This window comes from Parambassis ranga, chromosome 12 (genome assembly GCF_900634625.1).
Source record: "Parambassis ranga chromosome 12, fParRan2.1, whole genome shotgun sequence".
In the NCBI taxonomy this organism is placed as follows: Eukaryota; Metazoa; Chordata; class Actinopteri; family Ambassidae; genus Parambassis; species Parambassis ranga.
In genome coordinates this window covers 974,556-1,000,052 of record NC_041032.1, presented here as the reverse complement: position 1 = coordinate 1,000,052, position 25,497 = coordinate 974,556, and the positions used below count along the sequence as shown (strand labels likewise).

Here is a 25,497-nt window from a genome sequence, read left to right as displayed (position 1 = left end):
GAGCGTCCAGGTATAATCGGCCTGTCAACCCTGTGTCTGACCTTCAGAGGTCGTAGGGTCTTCCTTTCAACATCTTCTTACCCTGTGTTCAGATAACTGGTTTATTACAGCTTGGATTGTTTTATATTATTGCACTCGCAGATCTAATTAGTGATAAACAACATGACAAAATCATTCAACTAAAAAGATCTGCAAATAATGTTCCCTTTATAGCTGTCCTTTTTCCTCCCCTCTGTCTTTTTTCTTTCTCTCTCTTTCTTATCAACTCCTGATGCTCTCATAAGGTATTCATCCTCCTTTCATTCATTCATCCCTCACACACGCCTGTTTCCAATTGGCTCAGAGGCATTCCTGGAATGCCAGGGCATCATTGTTTTGTGCAGTGTGTGTGTGTGTGTGTGTGCGTGCATGCAAACTTACTGCTACTGCCCACCTACCCCCCACCCCCTTCCCCCCTTCCCTATTCATTCCCTCATCTTGAGGAACAGCTCTGGACCAGTGACTGTTAAAGAGAAAGTGTGGAAGAGAGGATGAGAAAAAAAGATAGATACAAAAGAACAGAAGTTCGGAGCAAAACAAAGAGTTTGGTGTGAACATGCATGCATGTTTAATTCTGTATGAGCTAAGTCAGTGAGTGATTGTATCACCACGAGTTGTTCATATAATATCATTGCAAGAAAAATGGGCACACACACACACATAAATGTATACACTTGCAAAAGAACAGGCATACTTGCTCTTTTTTGGAGATCTATGGTTTAAAAATACTAAATATGTCATAGGCAAAAGATACGGAGACTGTGTAAGAGAAATGTCTATTCACGTGATCCTTTTGGCTTGAAGAGGCCTATAAGGCTATAATCTTTAGTGTTGTAACCTGTATGACTTCTATAGGCATAGAAGGTATGCACAGATGTCACATCTCCACCAGAAAACTCCCACCCCACTCAGACTAAGTGTTAAAACAAAAAGCAACATGGCTTTTGTTTTCGGCCAGATGCTCTGGTAACAAAGAAAAAAGAAAAAGTCATTTTGTAGCCTTTGTCAGTGTTGATATACTCATTACCTATACAACAGCAAGCCACTAGGGGGCGATTACAATATTTAGGCTTCATATTTGTGAGGCTGTCGAGCTGTTGTGGGGGAGGCTGCTATTTTCAGCACACCTGTGGGTCACAGTGGGTGACAGCGACGTCACAGAGGACATGGGGAAAATTAGCTGAGGGAAAAATGTCTCTTCTGATCTGATGACTTTGAAATGTGTTTATTTATTTATTTGACCAGCTCACTATTAGACCAGGTGGAGAGAGCTACATTCTCAAATATGAACTGCCTCATATAAGGGGTATGTGATAGTGCTAGATGCTTAGCATGCTAACACAAAATTACATTTGAATTCATTCAGACAGGCCTGTATAATTTCATAGTTATATGAACATAAAACTACATGTTCACATTACACACATACAGTACTGTTGGCATACAGTCATATACACACTCACATGTGCACAAACACACATCAGCTTTAGAGCACCGGATAAAAATAATATGCCACAATTGCATTACTGTTAGCCATGACTGGGTCTGGACAAAAAGGCACCACAGCGTCTCTATGACTTTGTCCTACAGTTTTATTTACATTCCTCTTTCTCCCATGACACATGACTAAGCTAATCTAAAATGCAGTGAGCCCAGCGTTGGCAGGCCGAGTCAAGCTGAGACCAAAGCCATCTGCCTAAACGAGTTATGCCATTCAGAGCAGCACAGACTGAGAAGATCCAGTTCCTCCCGGTAGGATTTCTAATATGAAAAACATGGCTTTAAACTGATTGAGACGTGCATGACTGATAAACTGGCTTTTTCAGATGGATGGGTGGATTTGTTAGCTATTGTAACACCATCAGTGCGTTATTCCTTCCTTCTTAACAGCATTATTGAAGGTTTGCAGTTTGTCAAATTGATTCAATAAAAACAAAACTTGAATCAGGGAAAGCGTGAGGAGAGAGTGTGACCCTGAAAGATTGGTAAGGTTGTAATTTTGACTGTTTGTTGAGGCCATAAACCTTCATTTTTATTATGAAGTAAATGAATAGAGAAATTGCAAGAAGGGCAGAAAATGCATTCATCTTTGTTGTCATAGCAAGAGACTCTACTAACAACACACATACACACACACACAGCAATGGGCAAAATTCATGTGCACACACACACTGAGTTACACACTGAGTTGCACACACACACACACTCACAAAGCAACAGGGAGGCTACCAATACAACCAAATAGCAATTACTACAGTGTTTGCAGCCTAGCAACCAGGCTACTGGATGTCATTGTCTCTCATCACATTTCAGTGTGTGTGTGTGTGTGTGTACATCTGTGTTTGTGCGCGCCCTCCTGTGACAGAGATCCTCTTTTGCGAGACCCAGAATTTTTCTGTGACAGGTTCAGAATAGAGAAAATGAGAGGATAGAAAGAGACAGAATAATACAATAAGCTGGTAGCTGCTTTTATCAATGGAGCAAGAAAGAATACAGATAAATAAGTATGTTTGTAAAGGTTTAATCCGTTTAACATTCAAGTCTTGCAGCCGTTCTCACCACAAAAATGTAACACAAGGTTGATAGTTTTATGTGTGCCTACAGTTTTCCTCGTAGAAAGTGATCTTATATTCATTCTTTTTACCTAAGCTAGTCCCTTATTTTTCAATCCCAGTAGTTTTTAATGTCTAATCTAGTTGCGATTAATAAAACCTAAGCATGACAAAAACAAAACTTAACAGCAGGTGACAACAAAACAGCTTGTAGTGACGGGGGGCATGAACCCTAGACTACTGAGTGAAAAGCTGCTGAGTTGCATGCTACCACTTCACCCTCTACCCTACCTCCGTAAACAGACTTTTCAAGTCAAAGTGCCTGGTTTGGATGATGTTGGGCAATATAATCATGTCCATATGCTGCATTAGCATAAACATATCCACATGTCATGTCTGGCGAATGTATTACCGACAAATGTGGTGCTTTCTGTTTTTTGTTTGTGTGTTTTTGTGACATGTTCATGTCAAAACCCATAATCCATAATATTTATGAAGAAAGTGAATAATACAATTGGTTTGCAATTGTGAACCATTTAAACGCAGCTTTGTGCAAATGTGCCACACAACTGCGGACAGACACACTAATAAATGCTTGATGGATCTAGTAATAACATTGGGACTCAGAAAATTTGCATGTCCTCTTCAGTGTCATTTATGAGCCGGAGTCTGTCATAAGTTGAGCCTTAGCATTTAAAAGGAACCTTTCTAAGCACACACACACACACGCAGGTGTGTTTCATGATACTAACAAAGAGCTTCTTCAAAAATCACGTTTGGTTTAGCAATTCAAACCAGATGATGAAAGCTCACTAATTCAAATAACATTTATTCATGAGCGGTGTCTTGTGCGATCAGGTAATATGTCACACAAAAAAACAAACAGCACAATGTGATTTTAATTTGAATTATTGTTTTATTTGCTATCATTCAAACTGTCTTTGTTGTGTGTGTTTTCTCTACAGGTGTGCTCTCTCTCTCTCTCTAGTCCTTTGTTGTCTTTGTTTTAAAACTCCATTTTAGATGCATGGAAAGCTTTTGATGTTTAACACCATTGAAGCGGCAGCTTTGTGAATGTGCACACATACGTGTTTTAGGGGCAGCATTAGCAAAATCCGATGAAAGAACATAGTCCTGTCTCATCTCGTCTCCATTTTTCATGTGTTGTCCTTTATCCTTTCAATCATTTCCTCCTCTGTCATCCATCTCCCAGTCTAGATGCACTCCTTTCCCTTTTCCACCCACAACCTTTCTTACCCATTAAACCAACAAATCATTTGATTTACTCTCCTGGCCATCTTTCAAGCTCCCAACAAGCCAGTGCTTTAAGAGTTCATCTAATGACAGATAAGTGCTAGCTCAAAGGGACATTTCCACACCAATAGTTAGCTCAGATGAGTTTGACTGAGCCGTAATGAGCAGCTGGCATTTAGGTCTCAACATCTGTCTCTGTTTGCACATAAACCTTTGTGTAGTGGAGCCATTTCTTATTGATTGGTTCAGAGAACACCCTGAGAAACCACAGCTCAGGATGAACTGTGAAGCCTCAGGTGTCTTGATTGACACCACGCCTGGGAAAGTAAATGAAAAGAGTAAACACACCAAAAGTTTAAACACACCACTGCAGACATGGCTAGCATGACTACAGAGTCATACTCACGTCCTCAGAGCTCCTTCCATCACCCATCTACATCTTTCTCTCTCATCTTTACATGTCTGAATTCTTCATAAGCTAGTTTGATTGATTATTGCTAATTCCGCAGAGCCTAAAGTAGTTCAGGGTCTTTGTGTCCGTCCTGACAATGGTTGTGTGCGGATGGTGTGCGTATGCCTGTCTGACATTGTGTTTTCGTGACTGAAGCTCTCAGATGAGAAGCCAATTGATTGAGATGGCCCCAATTAGTCTGTGTGATTAATTGAGTGTGATTGGATGTCGTCCCTGGCACCTCATCGTTAGGCATTATTGACAGGCTAATTAGTTGCCTTGGTGACCGTTTAAACACAGCTGATTGTGTGTGACAGTAAAATGACCCCATAGCAGCCAATCAAGCATTCCTCCCTTGCTACTGTGTGTGTGTGTAGCTGTGTGTGTGTCTGACCAAATACACCTTGGGGGAGCTGTTCACAGGTACAGCATTGCTGAGATGTTACAATGAATATGTACAAAATAATCATTATTTAAAGACAAAGATGAAACACTTGCCAAGAGCTGAAACTGTGGCTGCAGGTTAATTATCTCTGTAATTATCATGGGTGACAGAAATACAACATAGATACAGAGAATAACTGACAACACTGTATTAACGTTGTACTGTTAAGAAGCAAAAGTTTAGTTTTTATAGAGAAAATGCATTTTAAATAGTTCATCAGCAACATCACTACTGTCATAATGTAACATGTAAAATCCCTCTGCTAACAGTATTAAGTTTACACATAGGGTATTTTGAAAAACAAATATTTCCTTCCCTAGTTTTCAAAAAAGTTTCCGTTTACATTAACCCACATAAATATGCTCCCAAGAGCCGTAATAACTCTGCCAAGCCTGTGGGTGGCAGTGTAGGAAGAAGAAGAAAGCCGAGCAAGCCAATCAGAAGCCTCATCGACGCAGCTCTTTGTGTCAGAACTTGTTCCAAAATATGCTGACCCTCGAGACCTAATATGTCTCTGCTCCTCTAGTATTTGCAAATACAAACACATAAAAACTGCTTACACCAACAGAAATGCCACACTACCCGGAATGCTTCCATTACTAGACTCCAGCCTACTCTGACGGCCGTACTACACAAAAAAAGGTCGCACGTGGCTGATTTTTTCACTCAGGAGTCCCAGGTTCGAGTCCCCCTGACACCACAAGCTTTTTTTTTCTTTTCACCAAGGTTAGGGTTTATGTTTGCCTGCAGTTATGTTTTTTGGTTAATCATAGCTGGATTTTAGCATAAAAACTAGGCCTACTGGTTAAGGTCAGTTTGATTGATCAGAAAACTGTATCACTGACTGCCTAAACAGTCTACCAGACCCTACTTCAGTACTCTGAATGCAACAATAAAAGAGCAAGATAAATATAAAAGAGCAAATAAACTTAAAGTTGAAGAAAAATTTAGTGATGGGACGCTGGTGGAGATAGCAAGGGTGAAAGAGCAAGGGTGAAAGGGTAAGAAGCTGTGGGAAGAAAGAGGGAGTGGTAGACGAGCGCATGGTTGACTTACTGTGAAGAAAAGACTAATCTTCGAGGAGGCCAGAGTCGGTGTAACATCACTTTTTGGTAGCCAATCTCTTTTATTCTTCTTTTTGCTCTAGCACTCTAACATCCTCCCTCTCTCCACACAGCTTCTTCCCTCCCGCTGTCACTGCTTCTTCACTTGTTTAGTCATTTTCCTTAGATATGATCTCCGAGTCCCTTATTTGTTGGCTTTTAAAGTGTTTCTCTCACTGCTGTTGATGTATATGTGTCAGAAAGAAGAATTGAATCTTATTTCAAACCTGACCTGACATTTTGAAAACAGACTGACTTTTCAGGGTTTGAGTTTAAAAAAATCAATATGTTGTAGTGGCACACAAGTGATTCAGCACACAAAATCTTACATTTCCATTATTAAACATTTAAATATGATAGAGAATAAACACGCACAGGCTTCCACATCTTAATAAACTCAAAGCATATCCAATAAAAAGTAACCACAGACATGACTTCACTTTAGCAGGGCCGGTTTTAATGAAAAATCTGATCAAGAAGGAATTATGCAATAAGTGTAATTAGGCCCAGCTGCTTTGCATTTGATGAATGTGTATACTCTGATTTTGCTCTCTCTTTGTACTGTGTTTTTCTTCATGTCTCAAACTCTGTAGTTCTTAATAACATGCTGTACATATTAGTTAACCGGTTTCCTTTTTTTTGTTCCTATGTAGTTCCTCCTCGGGAGCCCACAGTCACCTGTCGCTCCAACACCTACCCCAAAGGCTTCTACTGCAGCTGGCACCAGTTACACTCGACGTACATCCCCACCACCTTTGAGGTGGATGTACAGTAAGTGCTTTTGGATATTGATCTTGTGAATTTCTTATGTTTTTGTTTTTGTTTATTGTATTGCTGTTAACATACATCACAGTGTGAAATGGCTGGCATTCTTTGTGTGCGTAATTCATTTTAAATACACGTACGTACACTTCCATATTTAGTGGGCCTAACTACTACACTCACAAGGAACCTGTGAACACTTTTTAATAGTCTGTGCTTCAATCAGAATTTTCCCATTTTTCATAATATGGTATAATAGCAACACAACAGTGTAAGAGTATAGTAAGTGTTGTTTAACAATCTCAAATGTATGAATAAACATCTTAAAATCTGTCAAATATTTTGAAATTTCCAGTGTATGAGTCACACATTTTACAGTTCACCTGGTTTCCATTATTATGCAATGTAGCATCAAAGAAGCACAGCCTATACCTCTGTGGACTGAGAGGTGGAAATACTTGGTGTGCTATAAGCACTGTATATGAAATTCCATGATATTGCATTGCACATGCAGAGTCCCAACACAGGTGGCCAACATTCAGCCTGAAGACAGGTGGAAACCAGACTGATAGAGATATTAACAGTAAAATTGTCTTCTGTGTTGTAACCTGTGATTGTTCTAGCAACAGTGATGCTAGGTGAGGCTAGGCTTTCATTTGCAATAATTAGAATTTCATAATTGTTGTTGACAGACACAACATTCACATGATTTCCTAGAAAGAATGTAAAAAAGTAAAACTCAACTTTGGCCTATAGTCAGACTAGCCTGTCCTGTGAAGAAGGTGCAGTCAGCACATTTCAGTGTCAGGATTAAAATTAATGTCCTGCCATTGATATATATATCATCCCTCTTGTTAAAAAAAGGAGGCACTGCATAACTTATTCTCCTTCTGCATTACTCTATAGGATGTTTCTTTGAAGCAGAAATCACTCCTCACATCTGCCCTCTTTTCCTATTCTGCTCTGACTTTTTTTTACCTTGTTATATTCCTTTTCTTCTAGACATAACCAGCGTTCTCTGGAGGTGCAAAAAGATTCGGTCCACAAGAATCGCTGTCATGTACGTTTTCCAGAGGTCTTCTCTAGTTTTCCCTACAAAGTTAACGTGACAGCAGTCAACGCCTTGGGGAAAGCATTCAGCACCATCTCCTTTGAAGAGTCCAGTATAGGTAAGATAGTTGTGTCATTTTTTAAATGTTTTTGTGTGTCAAAAAGCACCACTGAAAAATGACAAGTTTTATTGAATAACGGGCTTATCACTGCTTTTTTATTTGCACAAAATTAAATGGCTTATTTCACCCCAATAGGTTCAAAGGCAACACACTGACCTTTAGAAAATCTCTGATTTTTATGCAGGCTAGACAACGTTCAGGTTTTTCATTAGTTTACTAACAATGCTCTTTTTTTGTGCTGCGCAGCTCAGGGACAAATCGAAGATTCTTTTCACACTAAGGCTGGCAGGTATTTGGCAAAGGAAGGAAGAAGAAAAAATGCATAGTGTCAAGGCATCTCTTTGAAGCTGCCAACCTTTGAGCAATATTGATGCATTTGTTTGACCACAGATGACTGATTTCATTCACTTCTGGTTCTCTCTGGCGATTTGTTGCGCACACGCAGCAATGCCTGGTGCCAGGAAGACAAAAAGAAAATTGAAATTTCAACAGCCAAATAAATGTCACCCAAGCTGATAGGAGAGCGCACAGCAAAGCATAGTCCATTAACAAGAAACCCACTGACTGTGCAGCCCTGTCATTACCAAAGGCACCAGATAATAAACATCAGTCTCTGAACCCCTTTTTGTATTTAACTGAGGCTTGGGCAGGATGTGCCGGTCACAAATCAGTCCTCTAGCCAAAATTAATGTCAATATTTAAACATTAAACATTACAGCTGTTGTGGTCATCTGCTAAGTGGTGGGAAAAAAAACAATGGAGGCTGGTTTGTGGAGTTTTTCTTCATCTAAGCTGTAGAAGGCTACATAATAACAGCAGTGCTCTTAGAATTCTCCATCCATTCCATGTGGAGAGCAGTGAAGAGGAGAAATTCATTTTAAAGGAGGAATGAGGAGTACTTTGATAGATAAGGGAAGTGCTGCCAGCAGTCCTCAGCTCTGTTGTATTGCTTCGGGCGCGATATGGGTTTGCATGACGCATAAACACACACAGAGACACCAACAGGGCTGCGGGTGTTTGTGCAGAGTGTAGACTGAGAGGGTTAGGTATTGAAAAAAGGAGAAAAGAGAGAGAGAGAGATTGTGTGTGTGTGTATGTGTGAGTGTACATAAGTAACCCAATGAGGCAGTGACATGCTCTGCCAAGCCCTGGACACAAGACTCATGAAAATGCTAATGGTAGCCGGATTAACGCCTTGGCTGAGGAAATATCCCTCAACTATTGGTGATAGCAAAATACCCCACTGCTCCTTTCTTTCCCTCTGTGTTCTCTTTTTTCTTTCCTGATTGTAACTTATTTTCACATCATTTCACATCACATTTAAACATGTTGTCTGTACCTGAGTAACCTTACTCTGAATGCACACTTGCTTCCATTGCCCTGCAGTGCTTTCTACAATCACTGTGATAAATATACTGCAATACAGTCACTGATTACTAGGAGCAGGCAGAAGCAGTGAGATCTGATCACAACTGTGGATGCAGATGTATTCTTAGCCACATTGATAAGCTGCCTACTCATCTGACATTAGCAGTTACTTAGAGTTTAGACTAACTATAGCAGAGGTGCTTAAATCTGTATATGTGTATATATAAAAACAAAAAATAAAAATGAAGGACTGCTAGATATCTTAGTGATGATGGGCCAGTTTTATATGTATGTATTCATATGTATGGCACATGCACATAAGTGATTCCTTTTTCAAATTAAGGCATATGGTGAGTTCAGGCATGACTCCTCAAAAGTCATGGTGTGCTAAATCAAAAAAGGAAATTAGGGGTCCCAGGTTTACTTTATAATTGTTAGGTGCTTAATGACCATCAAAATGCATCATCTTGATCTCATTTGTCATTGGGTTAGGAATCATAATTAAGGTTAGGAGGAGCATTCAAAATTAGGTGACAATATGATGCTGTTGGATGATGCTGGGTTTAAACATAACCCCTGGGCTTTTATTTTGGCAGCTGTGGTCAGTGGTTTCTCATTCTGGCCTACAGAATAAAATGTTCATAAAAACACTTAATCTAAAGGTGACAAAAGACAAACTCTTCTTCAGAGAATTTTAATCAAGTAGTATTCTCCTCTGTGAATTGATGTATCCATTAGCTTTCATGCAGAAGTAGGATCTATATATGTATATTCAAAAAAGAAAAAAAAATATATATAAAAATATATATATATATATATATATATAAATGGGGCTATATAATGATCTGAGGGTATATATAGATATTAGGGTGTGCACAGCCTCGTTCAGGCCCCATCAGAGCAATCAGCATCTTTTATTGTGGGTAAAAAGTCTGACCTCTGGTAGCTATTTTTGTGCATACACATGCTTCGTGATGTATGCATTGATATGCAGATTAAGCAGGAACATGAATTCTGATTACAGTCCAGCTGCACATCAGGATTACATTCCTGATGAGCCCACACTCCAAATGTACTTGAAGCTGTCGACCCAGGATCTAATCACCCGAGACGCATGTTAGCCACGTGTGAACAGATCCAAAGAGCACCTTTAAAGAAGATGTTGCTAGTTCAAAGGCCAAAAACATCAAACAACATGCTTTTGTTTCCCTCCTCTGTAACCCTCACCTCATCTGCTCCTCGTGCCTGCATTGTTAAAAGTCTTCCTCATGCCATTCAAAGTTGTAAGTCGCATTCATTTTCAGGAACAACGAGGCAGATCGTAAATAAATAAAACAATTTCATGCTTCCTGGTGCACTTCTGAATTCTGAGTGGGAGGAAGATGATTCTCAACTGTCCTTGTTCATCCGACCAAAGATGGGATGAAATTAGATCAGATGTGTGTGTGTGTGTCCCTACATGTGGCTGCAGTTATAAAGAAAACCCTCAAGGAAGCTCTATACTCATCAAATGTTAACTTAAAGCTTTCTAGTGCCAAGATGATCAAACGATGACTGATCTTGTCGAAGTGTGAAGGCTGCTACAGTTACAAGTATGTTTATTTCTAACAAAGAGATTTTTTTTCTGTCAATTCTAACCAGTCAACTCAGCTGTCATTAAGCAATACCTTTCAGCCATTGTGTGTAAAGGGTATCTACAGTATGTAGTGGTCAATGTAGCTGTAGTAGCTTCTTAACCCATTGATTTCCATCTGATCTTAGTGGGTCGTAGAATGCTGAATGCCCAATCACCTCTCTGCTGCCGTGCTTATATGAGGTGTTTTGCTGAAATGTGTTTGGGTTTCAGCAGACATGGTGGTGATCATTAAGACCGAACAACTCCACTATGGTCTCATGTGTCCATAGGACATTGTTATTTGTTCAGATGCAGTTTAGTGAACCTCAGTCCTGCTTTCATGTGTTTTTTTAGACAGAAGAGTCTTTCTCCTGGTAACCCTCCAAACAAACTACTTACGTACTTGTTCAGTCTTCTTCTAATTGTGCTGTCACATTACCACTGAGCATGCTCAGTGAGGTCTGTAGACTCTGACATGTAGCTCTTGGTTTTTTATATTTCTCTGATCTTGGGCTGAATCAACTGGGACGTCCACTCCTGTGAAGATAACGAGGGGACACAGTATTGAGCACATTTTCTTTTCTCTCTCTCTTTCTTTGGCTTCATCTTTGCTGAATAGATAATAACAGTAAAAAACCTATATATTGTTGTTTATCTGAGGTCATAGTTTTTGACACACAAAGGTCACATAGAGCATGACTGTAGCTTTAAAGGATAAATTATTAAAAAAAACAGTCTTTCCACCAGGTAAGTTAGAAATCAATAGTGGCATCTAAAAAGACTGGCAGAGGTTAACTGAGAGCTTCGCTCAAACTGTTATGCACAAAGCCTGTAAGCACAGTTGTCACTGGGACAGAAGTCAATTACTTGTCCAATGCAAAAATGTCCCATTTTCTACAACTGTCGCTTTTCTTTCCTATTGACCTACATGGGTAGGGGTTAGGTATGAAAAACATATTTCTCAGATTGGGTTCTAGAAACAGGAAAAGGTTTAGGCAAGGATTTCTGTTCAAATCCTAACCCAAACAGCACATTGGACTATGGTGGCCATAGGTATAAATCAAATGTAACTAAACATTTGATGCTGTCACCCAGAAAACCAACATCTTTTTTGTAACAAAGATTAGTTGTGCTGCCTCTTTTTCTCTCTTTTTTTAGCAGATGTGCATAAAAAAGACTTTGAAGTAACTCTTTGAAAGTTTAGACTTGTATGTTACAGTATGATGTTACCTATTCAATTGTATCTTAAACAAAGGGAAAGAAAAGAGGTGCAGTGACTGCTGCAATATGAGACTATAACAAAAGACACAGGGACAGTGATGTGGACTCCAATTGGATCAAACAACGACATGACAGACATTTTCAGGCCAAGGATGGACAGACACAAGAATGGGAGGTCATAAAATTGAACCCTTTTTAGCTAGCTAGTCAATGAACATCTACAGTATTACGGCTAATTCTGGCCATGGGTTGAATGTGACAATTTTTTGTTTGTGTGTTTATGCTTTTTTAATCTGCATTGTTCAGACAAGGTCTTCTAGTCTCCATGGATACTTAAAAGTAAATCTTTTTCTCATTTCAGTATTAAAAGAAGTTCCAGGTCAGGGTCCGGGTTCTGTCCCAGAGGTCCCAGAGGATGTGTTCATTACTCATGCAACACAAAGCTACTACTATATGTTTCAAGTCTGATAAATACTTTAAAAACCTTTGGGACCCCACCCTGCCCATACAGATTTCCTTCTGTTTTGTTCTCAGCTTACGTATGGCTTTCTTCTGTTGCTGGACAAAGAGAAGAATTACTTCTCTTGTCTACACTGACTTCACTGCCTCCACTTTTTCTTTTCCTTTTCCCCCATCTTTTAACACATTTACGTCGAAAGCTGCCTGTCTGCTTTTATGCAAATTATACATTTGACCATAATTCTGTGAAGGTCTTACTATCAGAGATGCCCATCTGTCTTTTTCTTCCTGACTGTACTGTAGCTGTCTGTTTACACACCTTTCTAAATGTGTGTTGTGATGCTTTTTATCCAAATTGCTTTTATCCTCTGGCTCTATCTTATCACACATTCAGATTATAATTGTGCATATCCATTTCCTATTGTAATGCCGTGTTTGTATCTGGCTGAGAAAGCGTTTCGTGTAGCTGAAGTAGGAGCCACGCGTGTTCCCTTGTGGGAGTGAACTGGGTCATTCAATATGGTCTGAAAAGCTCTGAATTGAATTCTCTTTCTCTTTCTCTTTCTGTCTTCATGTGTTTCTCAGTGGACAGGTATTCAGAAACACATCATTTATACCTGCCTTTTCATCACTGACATCTGCCACACTGCCACAGTTAGCTCAAAGACTCACAGTTTCTGTCTTTGTCTCCAGAGATGTTTTTTCCCCACCGTTACATAATAATAAGAATACACAATATTCAATGGAACTCACCCATTTTACTAAATGAGTCCTCAAATTTTAGAATTCCTTCTAATAATTGTTTTTATCACCCTCCCCCTCACAGTAAAACCAGACCCACCAGAGCGTGTCACAGCAACCCCGATCCGCTTCAACCCTCGGAGGCTGGAGGTATCCTGGCATAGCCCTGCCACCTGGCCGGACATAGACAACTTCCCACTGAAGTACTTCCTTCGATACAGGCCACTCATCCGAGAGCAGTGGCAGCATGTGAGTAGCATTGCATGTTTGTGAGTGTGGAATAAGTATTTTTTATTTAGATCATGACTAAAAATGAGAGTATATTTAATCACATGGAAGATGTTTTTCAACAACTAGCTCACACTCTTTGATGTTTATGCTTGAAATAAGGGCTTAGAAGTGGTCAAAAGTGTTTGTTCAGACATAGCATACCTCAAATCCTACATTGGTAAACACCTGTCAGAGTTGAATTGTTTAGTAGGCCGAAATATCTCTTTAAAGGAAATAGCAAACTTTTCTAAAAGGTGGGACCTGCACTTTTTTAAAATATAGAAAAAATTCACATTTTTTTACATTAGCCTATCTGAAGAAAAATGTACATCTGACAGCGATATATTTGACACCGGTAAGTGTGTGAAATGATCCAACATGTAGCAGTTTGAGTTTGATCCCTGGTCAGACAGACATAATTGTTGAGGTGCTTTGGTGTATGTTACTGTATCTGAGGATTTCTTGCTTCCCTAAGGACTCCATATAGTAAAAGCATATGTGTCTACTATAGGATTCCTAGGATGAAAGCTCTGTCTACCAGGGTCTAACGTTGCAGGGTTATTATTATGCACGTCAATGGTTTCCTAAAGTGTTGTTCCAAGAGCTTGGATTACGGAGCCTCAGAGAAGAAGTCACACACACACACACACACACACACACACACACATATGAATTAAAGTCCAATACACATTTCCTTTTTGTCTTTTTTTCCTCTCTCACTTTCTTTATCCTTGTCCTTCAGCACCTTCTGTGTTTGTCAGTATTTCCATACTTTTTTCTCTCCTTGTGTCTCTGCTCTCTCACTTTACTCTCTACTTTGGCAAACACATCATCCTGTGAGGTTATTAAGTTTTTCATGGGCACAAATGGCAATTGACAATTTTTATTGTAGAGTAAAAAAAAAATCTGAAGCCAACTATACAAAACCATCCTTGAAAACGGAACACATGTTGTCCAACTGCATCTCTGTGTGTTTATGGAGGCGGAGGTTTGTTGCGCGCGGTATTAAGGTATTAAGGTATACCGGCGGGGCACACAGGTAGCGATGGTATCTAACTTTTAACATAAAGGCTCTTAACATGATAAAATTACAAAAAACAAAAAAAAAACACATCGGAACTGGCTCATACCAGTTTAATACCACGGTGTGCTGCCAGCTTGAAATTAAAAAAAAAAGTCAGTTCACTATGTGTTTTTAAATAGCCTCAATAAAAACTATATTAGCTGAAAAAGATTGTTTGACATGTGTCAGACAGTTGCACGGCACGGTATTCACGTATACCGGGGTAAAATGTGGAGGGCGTTTGACGGTATCAAAATTTGGATACAGCCAGACCCAACACTAAGACAAACCATGATCTTTACATAATATTTAATGCCTAACCTTAACCAGTAGGTTTTGAAGTGAAAACAAAACAGCTAGTGGTGTCAGTTGGACTTGAACCCCAGGTCTCCTTAATGAAGGTCTGCCTTGCACCAACCTTTAGAAACCTAACCTACCTCTCATTGTGGACTTTTGACTTAATTGCAGTCATTATAATCAATTGATTTATTGATAGGTTTAACACCTGCTTTCTTCTCTTTAAATGTGAAAATGTATTCAGTCTAAGGCTTGTTCCACACTCCACGAGAACAAAAAACTTTCTTCTCGCTCTAGGGGAGGCAAAAACAAAGTTCGTTTCGGCATGGAGTTTTCACACTCCATGAGAAGCGTGTGTGCATACGGCCCTCCCACTGCAGCGCACGTCACACACAAAAGAGAAACAACAACACACACAGCCCACGAAGACATCATCCAGGGCAGTGTTTGCGAACAGTGGCAGGTTATGGATTTTGTGGATTTCATAAGAGAGGAGGCAGACATGTTTGAAGAGGAAAAGGAGTTGTTGCTGCAGATTTGTCATGCAGGTATCGCCTCCTTTTGCAACAGACACTCTCCTCTGTGGGTAATGTTGAGTATGGAACAGAATGTATATTATTGACCACACAATTAGGTTTTTAAAAAAAATAATTATCACACATTTCATAGGTATATGCTGCAAATTCACTCATTTATATACGCACTTTCAGATTCAGTCTCTCTCTCACACACACAAACACACACACACACAGCAGTTGGAATGAGGAAAGTTGCAACAATGCACATGCTCTCTGCGGTTCAAACTGATGATTAAACCTGACCCACACTCAGAGTTTTCTTTCTCCCCCTTTACCGCTAATCAATCAATACATGAACTGACGCATAACCTGAAAGGTGGGAAACCTTAAGTCAATATTTGAATTGGGTAAAGACACATAATTTGGGAAATTACATAAATATAGTCGATGACAGCTGAAAACTGCAGGGATTTCCGCTTTTGCTGCGTTCTTTGATGGATGTTATTGTGGTCAAGGATTTTATTTTTGTAGTGTGGTTTTCTAAAAGGGGGGGGGGGGGTTTCCACACATATGCATCACCTCTGGACTGCACGCCTGTGCTTTTGCTTGTTTTATGTGTTGATTAACAGTGTCTAGTTAATAGATAAATTATTATTTTTTGTTAAAAATGTGGCTATAATTCAGCCAAACTTCTTACCAGCTGTCAAGAGTATCTCTGTAATAGTTCCTTTTTTCTTTTTTTTAGACAATGAGCTTCAACCACTAGCTAAAACATTGTGGTCTTAGAAATTGGATTGCCTGGCTTGACACTTCTAAATCAAACGTTTGTTTCTCAAGTTTTGAAGCTGGGAATAAAGTGCTAAATGTGCATGTCATGTCCATGGGAATCCACACCACTAAAAACATGTCTGCTGAGCTACAAGTGAACATGCATTAGCCTCTTTAATTGGACAAATACACCTCGCATACTGCAGCCTGCAGGGGTGGTATTAGGACAGCACTCCTAATACTCACTGAATGGTAGCACACTGTCGACAGATATAAACTGACACAATTCATTAGATGCTGTTTAATGAGGCTGCCAGAATAAGATATGCTGTTTATTGGCCCCATATATACTCCATTAATTATAGCCTCATAGCATTAATACTAATTGAAGTGGTTAGTATTGCTTAGGAATTTACCTTTAATGTGGTTTAGGCGGCGGAGCCGGGTGAGAATGGCTTTCACATGTAACATTCTGAAATGTTTTTCGAGTCAGAAATGAATCAGACCGATCGGTAGAGGAAGCCATCCATCGTCCTGAGGAATGAAGGGATGACTGGCCCAGATACTCAAGAGTGATGAAGATTCAGATGGAAGAAGCAAACCGAGGAAAAGTTCTGAAGTACAGATGAATGGTGAACATCAGAGAGACAGAAACGATGTTAATGGATAGCAGACTCTTGTAGAAACAGTGAAAAAAAAGAGACAGGCAGCATTTAAATGAAATAGATGTTCATGAATACAGTTTGACTTGAGTCAGGAAAAGGTAACTCTAAAGTCCATATTCAAACAGATGTATTGTTAATTAAAGCACATACATCAGTCTGAGACATTATTACCTGATTATGAAAACTGACAGAAGAATGGATGATCATTCAGAAAAGTGCAGAGGGAAAAAAAGAGAAGTTGGCACATAGAAAGGAGTATGATTAAGTGTGTGGAGCTAAGTCAGACAGATAAATGGATGAATGTTTGAGAGATATAAAGAAAAAAAGGGAGCACTAGAGGCTGCTTTGAAACCCAAGTTTGATAAGTTACTAGGTGTTTGAAGTTAAAGGAAGATAGATGAACAGGTCAAGGTATTTAAAACTGAAGAAAAAGTCATGATTGCAGAGAGAAGAGAAAAAAGTATGGAGTCTATTAAAACTATACATGCCTGTCACACACAGAAAGTAAAACTAACCAAGAAAGAAAACAGATGCTATTGTTAAACAAATCTGAACACATCCTTCACCTCCAGTTCGACGCTTCAAACAGCGTCCAATCAGGAGCTACACTCACGTTGTTAGTACAACAAGGCACTTACTTCCATTACTAATGAGCGCTACTTGATCATACTGCTAGACTATGGAAAGGTTCAATAGGCAACTTACATAAGGATATTTCACCACTATGAAGTTATAGGTACGTCCTGGCCGCCACACATTGAATATAGTAGCACCTTGTTTCCACCTCTGTGTGTGTATACAAATGAATGTCCATCCATAGCTTTCGGAACTTCCATGCTTTTTGAAGTGCTGGTTAATAATTTGTGGTTTTTCAATACATTTCTGCACAGGATTCAGTTAACACAAGTAAAATGATGAAACCCAAGTACCGCATACTTGACTGAATCTGATCCATGAATGCCCTTATTATCTATTTCATAAAGATGATTCTTTTCATCTTTTCTTTTCAGAGAGCCCTAAAACATGATAGGTCTCCTACAATACTGAGACTTTCCACATTCAGCTTTGCACTTCACCTAACATCAGTATGCTAGCCGAAAAAAATGATTATCAAAAAATACAAAGTAATAATACATTAAAAACACATCTGTATATCTGTAAGCAGTCAGTGAATTGTTCAGTTTCCCATGACCTTGAGTTGCGTGGTTTCCTCTCAGAGACATGAACCCAAACTCTCACAGCAATTAAAGCAATGGTCCGCTAACTGTGATAAGAACAATCACAGATTGCTCAATATTCTACACTATAATTACCCGTTGGGGATAACGCTGAATTCCAGTCAACTAAAAACACACATGTTTCTATGCAGAGATGCTCCTACAAACAGATGCGCATACACTCTTAAATGACAATATGCACATTCATAAAAAAATTATACATCATTACCAAGGGTAATATGCAAATAAAAATGAGCAACCTTGGTCCTTACTGGCTGTCGAAAAGTTCTTATGATAAGAATCTTTAATCTCTCAAGGATCTTCAGTTTCTACAATAATCATCTATCACTAATAATTACTAAAGCTAATTTTCTGTAATGGCAGTATGTTGAAATAATCATATTTTTTTTGGATTTTTCAGTTTTAAGAAAAACAACACTTGAAGATACTCTTGACCTATGAGCTGTAACACCTACACAGACTACATACACTCTCTTCTGTAGGGCAGCAAAGAACAAACAGTAACAGATGTGGAGAAACAGACAGGGAAATAAAGGTGGACCTAAAATTATTCTACCTTTAATCTGTCTGAACAACAGGGCTTAGTCTCTCATTTCATTTATTTATTCCACGTTTGTCTCTGTCGGGCCTGCTGCATCCTCCATCTTCCACCCATCTCCCCCCAACGCCTCGCTACCTTCGTCACCTTTCCATTTTCTTTGCTCTCGTTTCCCTCCTTTACACTGCTCTCTTGTGTTCTTCCTACCTATTGTTCCACCAACGCTCTCTCTCTCCGTCGACTCATCCATGTAATAATGGTCTGTGTATGTTTGCCAAAGTTCCTCTTATCATGCAAGCACTTAGATGAATCAATAGTGACCCTTCAGACGAGTGCGTACTTGTATTACTAATATTGTGGGGGCATAAATGGGTTTATACAGACACAGTTTGCTTTTTGGGATGCTTAAAGGCTAAGACTAAGGTCAGGGTTCAGCTAGCAGTGGTCCAATTATGCAACTTCTGCAATTTTGTTAGTATATAACTCTATGTTTTAGGGTTTATGCTAGGAAGCTTCAACAAAGATACTCAAACACTAATTATTCTTAATACGAAGCGACACCGTCTTAGTGTGCTATTCACAACTAAATGCAATCAGGACAGTAAAAATCTGAATTAAGATCACAATTGGAATCAATTGTGCTAGGCTTGGATCTATATACAACAAGACTTTGGGTCAATAAGCACACTGCGAGGAACCACCAGCAGTTACAGGCTTGTTCATTGCTTGTTAACGCCAGCAAGAGGGGATCTGATTGGGTTCCTTAATACAGTACATATGACATAGTGCTCCAGAAAAATGAAGGTGCACAGTGGCCACCATGCATTGACTACATGGTAGCACATATCTTTCGGTCTGCTATGTCATACATTTCTGCACAGGTGACACAAACAAAATGATGCAACACTACATGTCATTTACTTTGCCATTGAAATGATAGGGTGCATCCAAGTCTTCTTCAGCTAGGAAGACTTTCTACATTCTGTAAATGCATCTGGTATTTTTATTTTTGTTTTTTATTAATATTTAACATCCTTACTAACAGTAACAATGACATTTTAATGTCAGAATGGGTGGGGTGGTTAAATATGTGGAGCAGACCCATGTTCACATCACGTCAAGTTGCAAAAATGTAAAATTAAGAGCAACTTGGCAAGTTCTGACCCTTATTCCTTCTAAATACTCAAAGTTTCCTTCTAAATGTAAAAAGAAATCCACTGTTATTTGTGCTATATTCCATGAAATACAGAGTTCATTGTGGAAATTGCATACATCTATAGGACAGAGTAAAGACAAGTACTGTAATGTCCTCTGAGAAATACGACTGTGTGGATATACATACATGATGTATGTGATTATGTATGTAATATGTGCACCTGTATAATTTTCTCTGCATGCTTTTTGTCTGATTTTTTCATGGTTGTGTGTGTGCATGGGTGTGTTTCCTACTGAGTTCTCATGAATAACAATTGAATGAATAATAATGTCAAAAGAAAAGCAGAGAAAAGAGACTGAATAAGAGGTCATTCATCTCAATCCGACATCATGAAAGCTAAACAGCTCTCATTTTCATCTTTCCTCTTCTCCCTCGAAACTCCCTTTATCTCTTTATGAAGTCCTACCTCGCTCTCTTCCTCTTTCACCTTTCCGTCCCAACCGCTCCACAGTTTGACCCTCACCTGCTCGTTCTTCCATCCATACATCCTTCCACCCATGCTTTACGCCACCTGTCTTAACCATCCGTCCCTCAAGCCATCCATTTGTATCTGTGGGTGCACATGATAAATGTTTAGACCTTGTTTGGGGAAAAACATCCCATCTAAAGGACACTGACACAGACAGATCATTTATCAAACCCCATCTATCTAATACACACACACATGCAGGATTCTGTGCTGTCACATATGAAAGTCATCATCATTAAGCTCCATTTTATGGACAGATTGAATTCTCTACATTTACAATCAGACAAACAGAACATAGGTAAAAATAAAAATGTTGAGGTGTTAGAAATTAGTTCCAATTAACATAACTACAACATGACAGATCTGTTTAGTTCCCACTTAAAATAAAAATGAGGAGGAAGAAGAAAAACCAAACAGAATGAAAGGCCAACAAGTTAAACACATTTGTAAAAGGCAGTAGAATGCTCTCTAAAGATAGAGCTTCTCTTATGAGGTTCCCAGACTGCAGTTGGAATATTTCAGCATTTTCTATTTGTGGTGCTTCAGATGTCTCTCTGTATAAGGGTGAATGAAGATGAACGGGGCCGCTGCCCTCTCCTCTGCCTCTATTGATTTCTATAGCATCATGTCAATCCCCAGCCTGTCACACAAACACACATACACACTTAAATGTGCTCTGAGTTGGCAGGACACACACTTACAGTGTATTGACCTTGTCTTGGGGGCTTGTGTGTTATGGCCAATAAAATTCTGATAGAGTGGATATAACCATAGCTTGATAAGGATTTGGCAAATGGTCCAATTTTACCTATACTGTCCAACAAATAAACAAATATGGTGAGGATCTAACAAGCCCAACCATGTAGCACGCATTAACTATATAATAAGATAAGATGATCCTTTAATGGTCCCCCATAGGAGAAACTCACAATAAGGGTATAGGTTGCTTCTAAACCAACACGGTCTCATAATGTAATTGTCATATAATGTGACAGATTGTTTTATGTATTGTATCACTTCCCATTCATGGTTGGAGTTATGCTTTATTTAAAAAGTGTTCAGGTTAGATGTCAGACTAAGTAGGTTTTAAGTAAAGATTGTGATTTTCATATTGTGCTGGCTGCCATGGAAAGAATTCCTGTCAGTCTTAAAACAATTCATTAAATCGTGTCAAGCAGTATGTAACTTCCCAAGAGCTCCATGCTAGGCTTAGCTTAGCATTGGGGCTCACTTTAGTTCTGCTCTCTGTTGAGCTTCAGCCTTTCAGCATGAAAGGAGTTATAGATTGTATAAAAGCTCTTAAATATCATGGTGTTGTCCGGGGGTCTGATTGACATGGAAATTTGAGGAGCTATAAATCATAGATGTATGAAACCCATATCTTGTATCAAAATTAAGGATGAAAGGTGACAACATTATTAGAAAGCAACTGTGTTTGGTTTTACCATTTGGCATCTTCATGTGTATGAAGCTTATTAAATTCCATCTGCTTTTTGTTGATGCGGTATTCACATCGATCTGCATTGTAGCCTCCATCTTTGTCATTGGGCAAATTATCTGACAAAACAACGTGATGTAGCTGCCATTGTTAGGCTGACGTCCTGATGTCTGACTGTCTGTTTCGCACTTGAACACAGCATAATATGCAAAGCCTTAAAAACCATGTAGAAATGCAAGATCTAATAGCATTTTTTCCAAACCCTGTCAACTGTTCTGTTACATTTTCATAAGTTTAGTTGTGCGACATAAGGCAACATACCATAAATCTGCTGCATTTTCATGCACGCCTGATCTGCAATGGATCATCCATCAATACGGCTATTATCGGTATAATACCAATGTCTTCCATGAGTGATACAGGCTTAACGGCTATGACATGTAGTTCACCTCTAAGAGTAGCATGTTATATCATAGTGACAGGAGCTTTTTAAGGGGGAGGGGTATGGAGAGTGGAACAAATTCTGATCTGAATTTTATCTTACATGACATGTTCATGTATCATTTTTTTGACACACTGGCTTGACAGCATAAATCGGAGTTAAAGTGGAGTCACCTCCGCTGCTGTTTTGTTTAAATTACCACGTGTCTTTTTTAAGGGTGTAAGGTCTAGCTTGGGATTTTGATTGGCTCGGAGGACTTAGCTTCCCTTTACAGTAATTGCTGCTATGGCGATCGGGGCTTCAAAGAGAGAAATACTGTCTTGAGAAATTACCCCTGGACCTAGCATTCATGTGCATGTGTGTGTGTGTTCTCAAATGGGAGGAGTGTGCGGCGGAAAAATGGGAGCTGTCAGTCAACCTAATGAGACCAACCTTCTCAGTGCGCACACACACACACACAGACACACACTGAGCGCCATCGGGCCAGTGGAAGTGCCATATAATTGGGTTTCCTTTCCAGGACAACAGACATGCTCACTGGATTAGATCTGACCACCGACGCCAATTCCCTCCATGTCTCCCTCTCTCTGCTTTTCCTTTTTTCAGTTTTTTTGCATCTTCCCTTCTCTTTTCTAACGTCTTCATTTCCCCTGTTCTTTTTTTTATCTGCTTTGTCTCCCTTACTGATCAGCGATCTAATTATCCACCTCTGAACAATGACATATCCCCAACCATGATTGTGTACAACAAACTATATTATCCTTATAATTTGAGTTACAACTGGAATACCCACTACTGCGTTTCATATTTGGTGACTTGGTGTTTCACGGCATCACAAAAAAAAAATGTGCATCTGTACCAGATATGATGAAACTTTATTGATCCCACTGGGAAAGCAATTTAAAGTTTTTGCACAAGTAACAGATGAGAAGCAGGACGATTAAAAGAAGAATGAGGAGAGTTCTTTTTTTATTTTCCTCACAGTACCTTATGCAATCCCTGAGGAATGTTCACATCTCCACTCTCTGCCTCTCTCATTGTGTGGATTTGTGTAGAAGTTCCTAGGGAATGTGTTTGGGTGTACTGTAGCAGAAAAGCTGTTTGCATACCGACCCTAGCTTCTCTGATTGATATATACTGTACATACACTGTAAGTTATTTACCTCATTACTTTATACTGCATATATGGCCTAGTCTCAACTGCAATTGTTTCAAATATAGCTTTAGCATGAAGACATTCAAGATTTCCTAGCAGGTTCGATATACTGATTCAAGTTTATTTGAAGTCTTGTAAAACCAATCATTTTTTTTATTATTATTATTTTATATTATTAGCTTTACCCAGAGTGGTTACTGGTGTTACTGCTAAGCAACCAATTGCTGTTGCTGTTGACAGTTTTACTTGTAGTAAAACTAACCTAGGTAAATAGCATTAGTAGCAATATAAGAAGTTTAGTCAGTGTTAACTTGCAGCATCAGCAGCCAGGTGATTAAAGAGCAGATTGCAATTTTATGTGCGCTGCAGTTCATCCTCAAACAATCAATGCTTCCATATGCTGTTTACAATGAGGAGACGTGCGTGAAATGAGAAAATTTACTCACCGTTCGTGTCATGTCGACACTGCAGGTAGAATTTCATTATTATGCTCATATATCTTGGGATTGGTGAAGACAGTGTATTTACACAGTGCTAATGGTTTATGATTATGGTAAGGTAAATATTTGTGTGTTTGTTTGTTGGTTTGTTTTTTGGGGGGGTGGCATTGGGTTTGTGTGTGCCTGCTTTGCATTCTGTGTGTGTGTACAGTGAGTCACACTTGCATATGCTGGCATGCTATTTCTCGTGCACTTTTAATGGAACAGTGAACAGTTTTAATGAACAACCTTTACAGACAGGTGGGCACGCACACACACAGACACACAGACAGAGCAACAAGTACATGTACATCACTCCACCATAGCCACTACACACAGGCTTGGTCTTGCGGTGTGAATTATCTGTGTTTTTTGGCAGCTTTAGCAAAAGCCTCTCCAAAATGCATCTCCTCCCATTTCTCCCTCACCCTCCGTCTACTACGTGATATTAAGTGCTGCTCTCACTGCTCCCTGTTTAGCCACTTGGCAACACAGCAACACATCCATCTCTCTGGAAATGTTTATCTGCAAGCTGTGTTTACTCCATATACTCTCCTACCCATACACATATGTAGTTCACACGCACGTGCTGATGCACACACTTCCTCACACACGTGCACAAGTTCCAGTTCAGCCTTGCAAACACAAACAACAATTCAGCAGACATGAGAGTAAACATGTGAGGACAAAGAAACACAAACGTAGGCATAGTTTCCTAAACTGGTGTGTGTTCACATATCATATGTAAGTACACAAACACACAGGGAAAATATATAAAGATGCATGCACAGTATCAAACAGATGTGAGTCCATGACCAGAAGTTTCACACTATACACTTTGACATGCATATACACACAAACACATTACAGTCAGTCAGGAATGCTGATAGAGGCAATGGTCGGACACGCTGGTTGGACTACATCTAAACAGTGCAGGATCTGGCCTCAAAGGCAGCACACACTTCAGTTAACACACAATGCATACGCTTAAGTGAAACCACACACCAATATAAGGCAAAAAATACACACACACACACACATGCTCGGATGACATTCCGCTAATGAAATTAAGCCTATAAAAGTAGCGCTTGGTTAGGCAGATAAAGACTGAGCTTCCTTCCAAACACAGGAAGGGGAGAGGGGGCAAGAGACAAAGAATTATAGCATATAGAGAGGGGCTGTTAACATCAAGGTAACCCTGAAAATAAAAGGGGTCAACTTTGCAGAGCGGGTGAGTGATGAGAGAGTGATTACAGGAAGGCAGAGTGAGTGTGGATGCAGCGGGTGTATGAGTGGCTTATTTGTCAGATTGACTACAGCTTTACGTGTCCTGGAGAACTAAAGGGGAATTTCCACCAAGCTTCGCAAAGGATGGTGGATTACATGTGGGTGTGGGGAAGGTTTAATCAAATCAAACTCAGCAGCAGTCTTCAACATAGGAGTTCATCACTAATCACTTTTTTCATCGATGGTTATCAAGGTAAATGTAATCGCCTCACACTCAAAGTTCAAGTTATTTCTCCTGGGCTGCCTTTAAACCGGTGACATCACAACTCTATGTGACTATAAATAATTACACACTGTACATTGACGCCTCCATGTTTGCCTCTGAAAGTGTTTGTTGCACTATGCTCTATGGGCAGCTTAAGAGAAATAAAAAAGTGGACATAAAGGACACAAGTTCACATTCTGTACTGACAGTTGTATTAGGACAATAGCTGATATGTAGTTGAGATAACACATTGATGAAGATTCCCA

At 39.4% G+C, this 25,497-nt stretch overlaps 1 protein-coding gene across 3 annotated transcripts in view; it reads left to right on the top strand.

The window, feature by feature from the left end:
• Nucleotides 1–25,497, top strand: part of LOC114443683 (ciliary neurotrophic factor receptor subunit alpha-like) — a 117,930-nt gene that overhangs the window by 81,841 nt on the left and 10,592 nt on the right. For all 3 annotated transcript variants that reach the window (XM_028417930.1, XM_028417929.1, XM_028417931.1), the window contains exons 3-5: nt 6,498–6,615; nt 7,609–7,775; nt 13,268–13,431. In XM_028417930.1, coding sequence (XP_028273731.1) covers nt 6,498–6,615; nt 7,609–7,775; nt 13,268–13,431 — 449 coding nt within the window. The remainder of the gene's footprint in view (nt 1–6,497; nt 6,616–7,608; nt 7,776–13,267; nt 13,432–25,497) is intronic.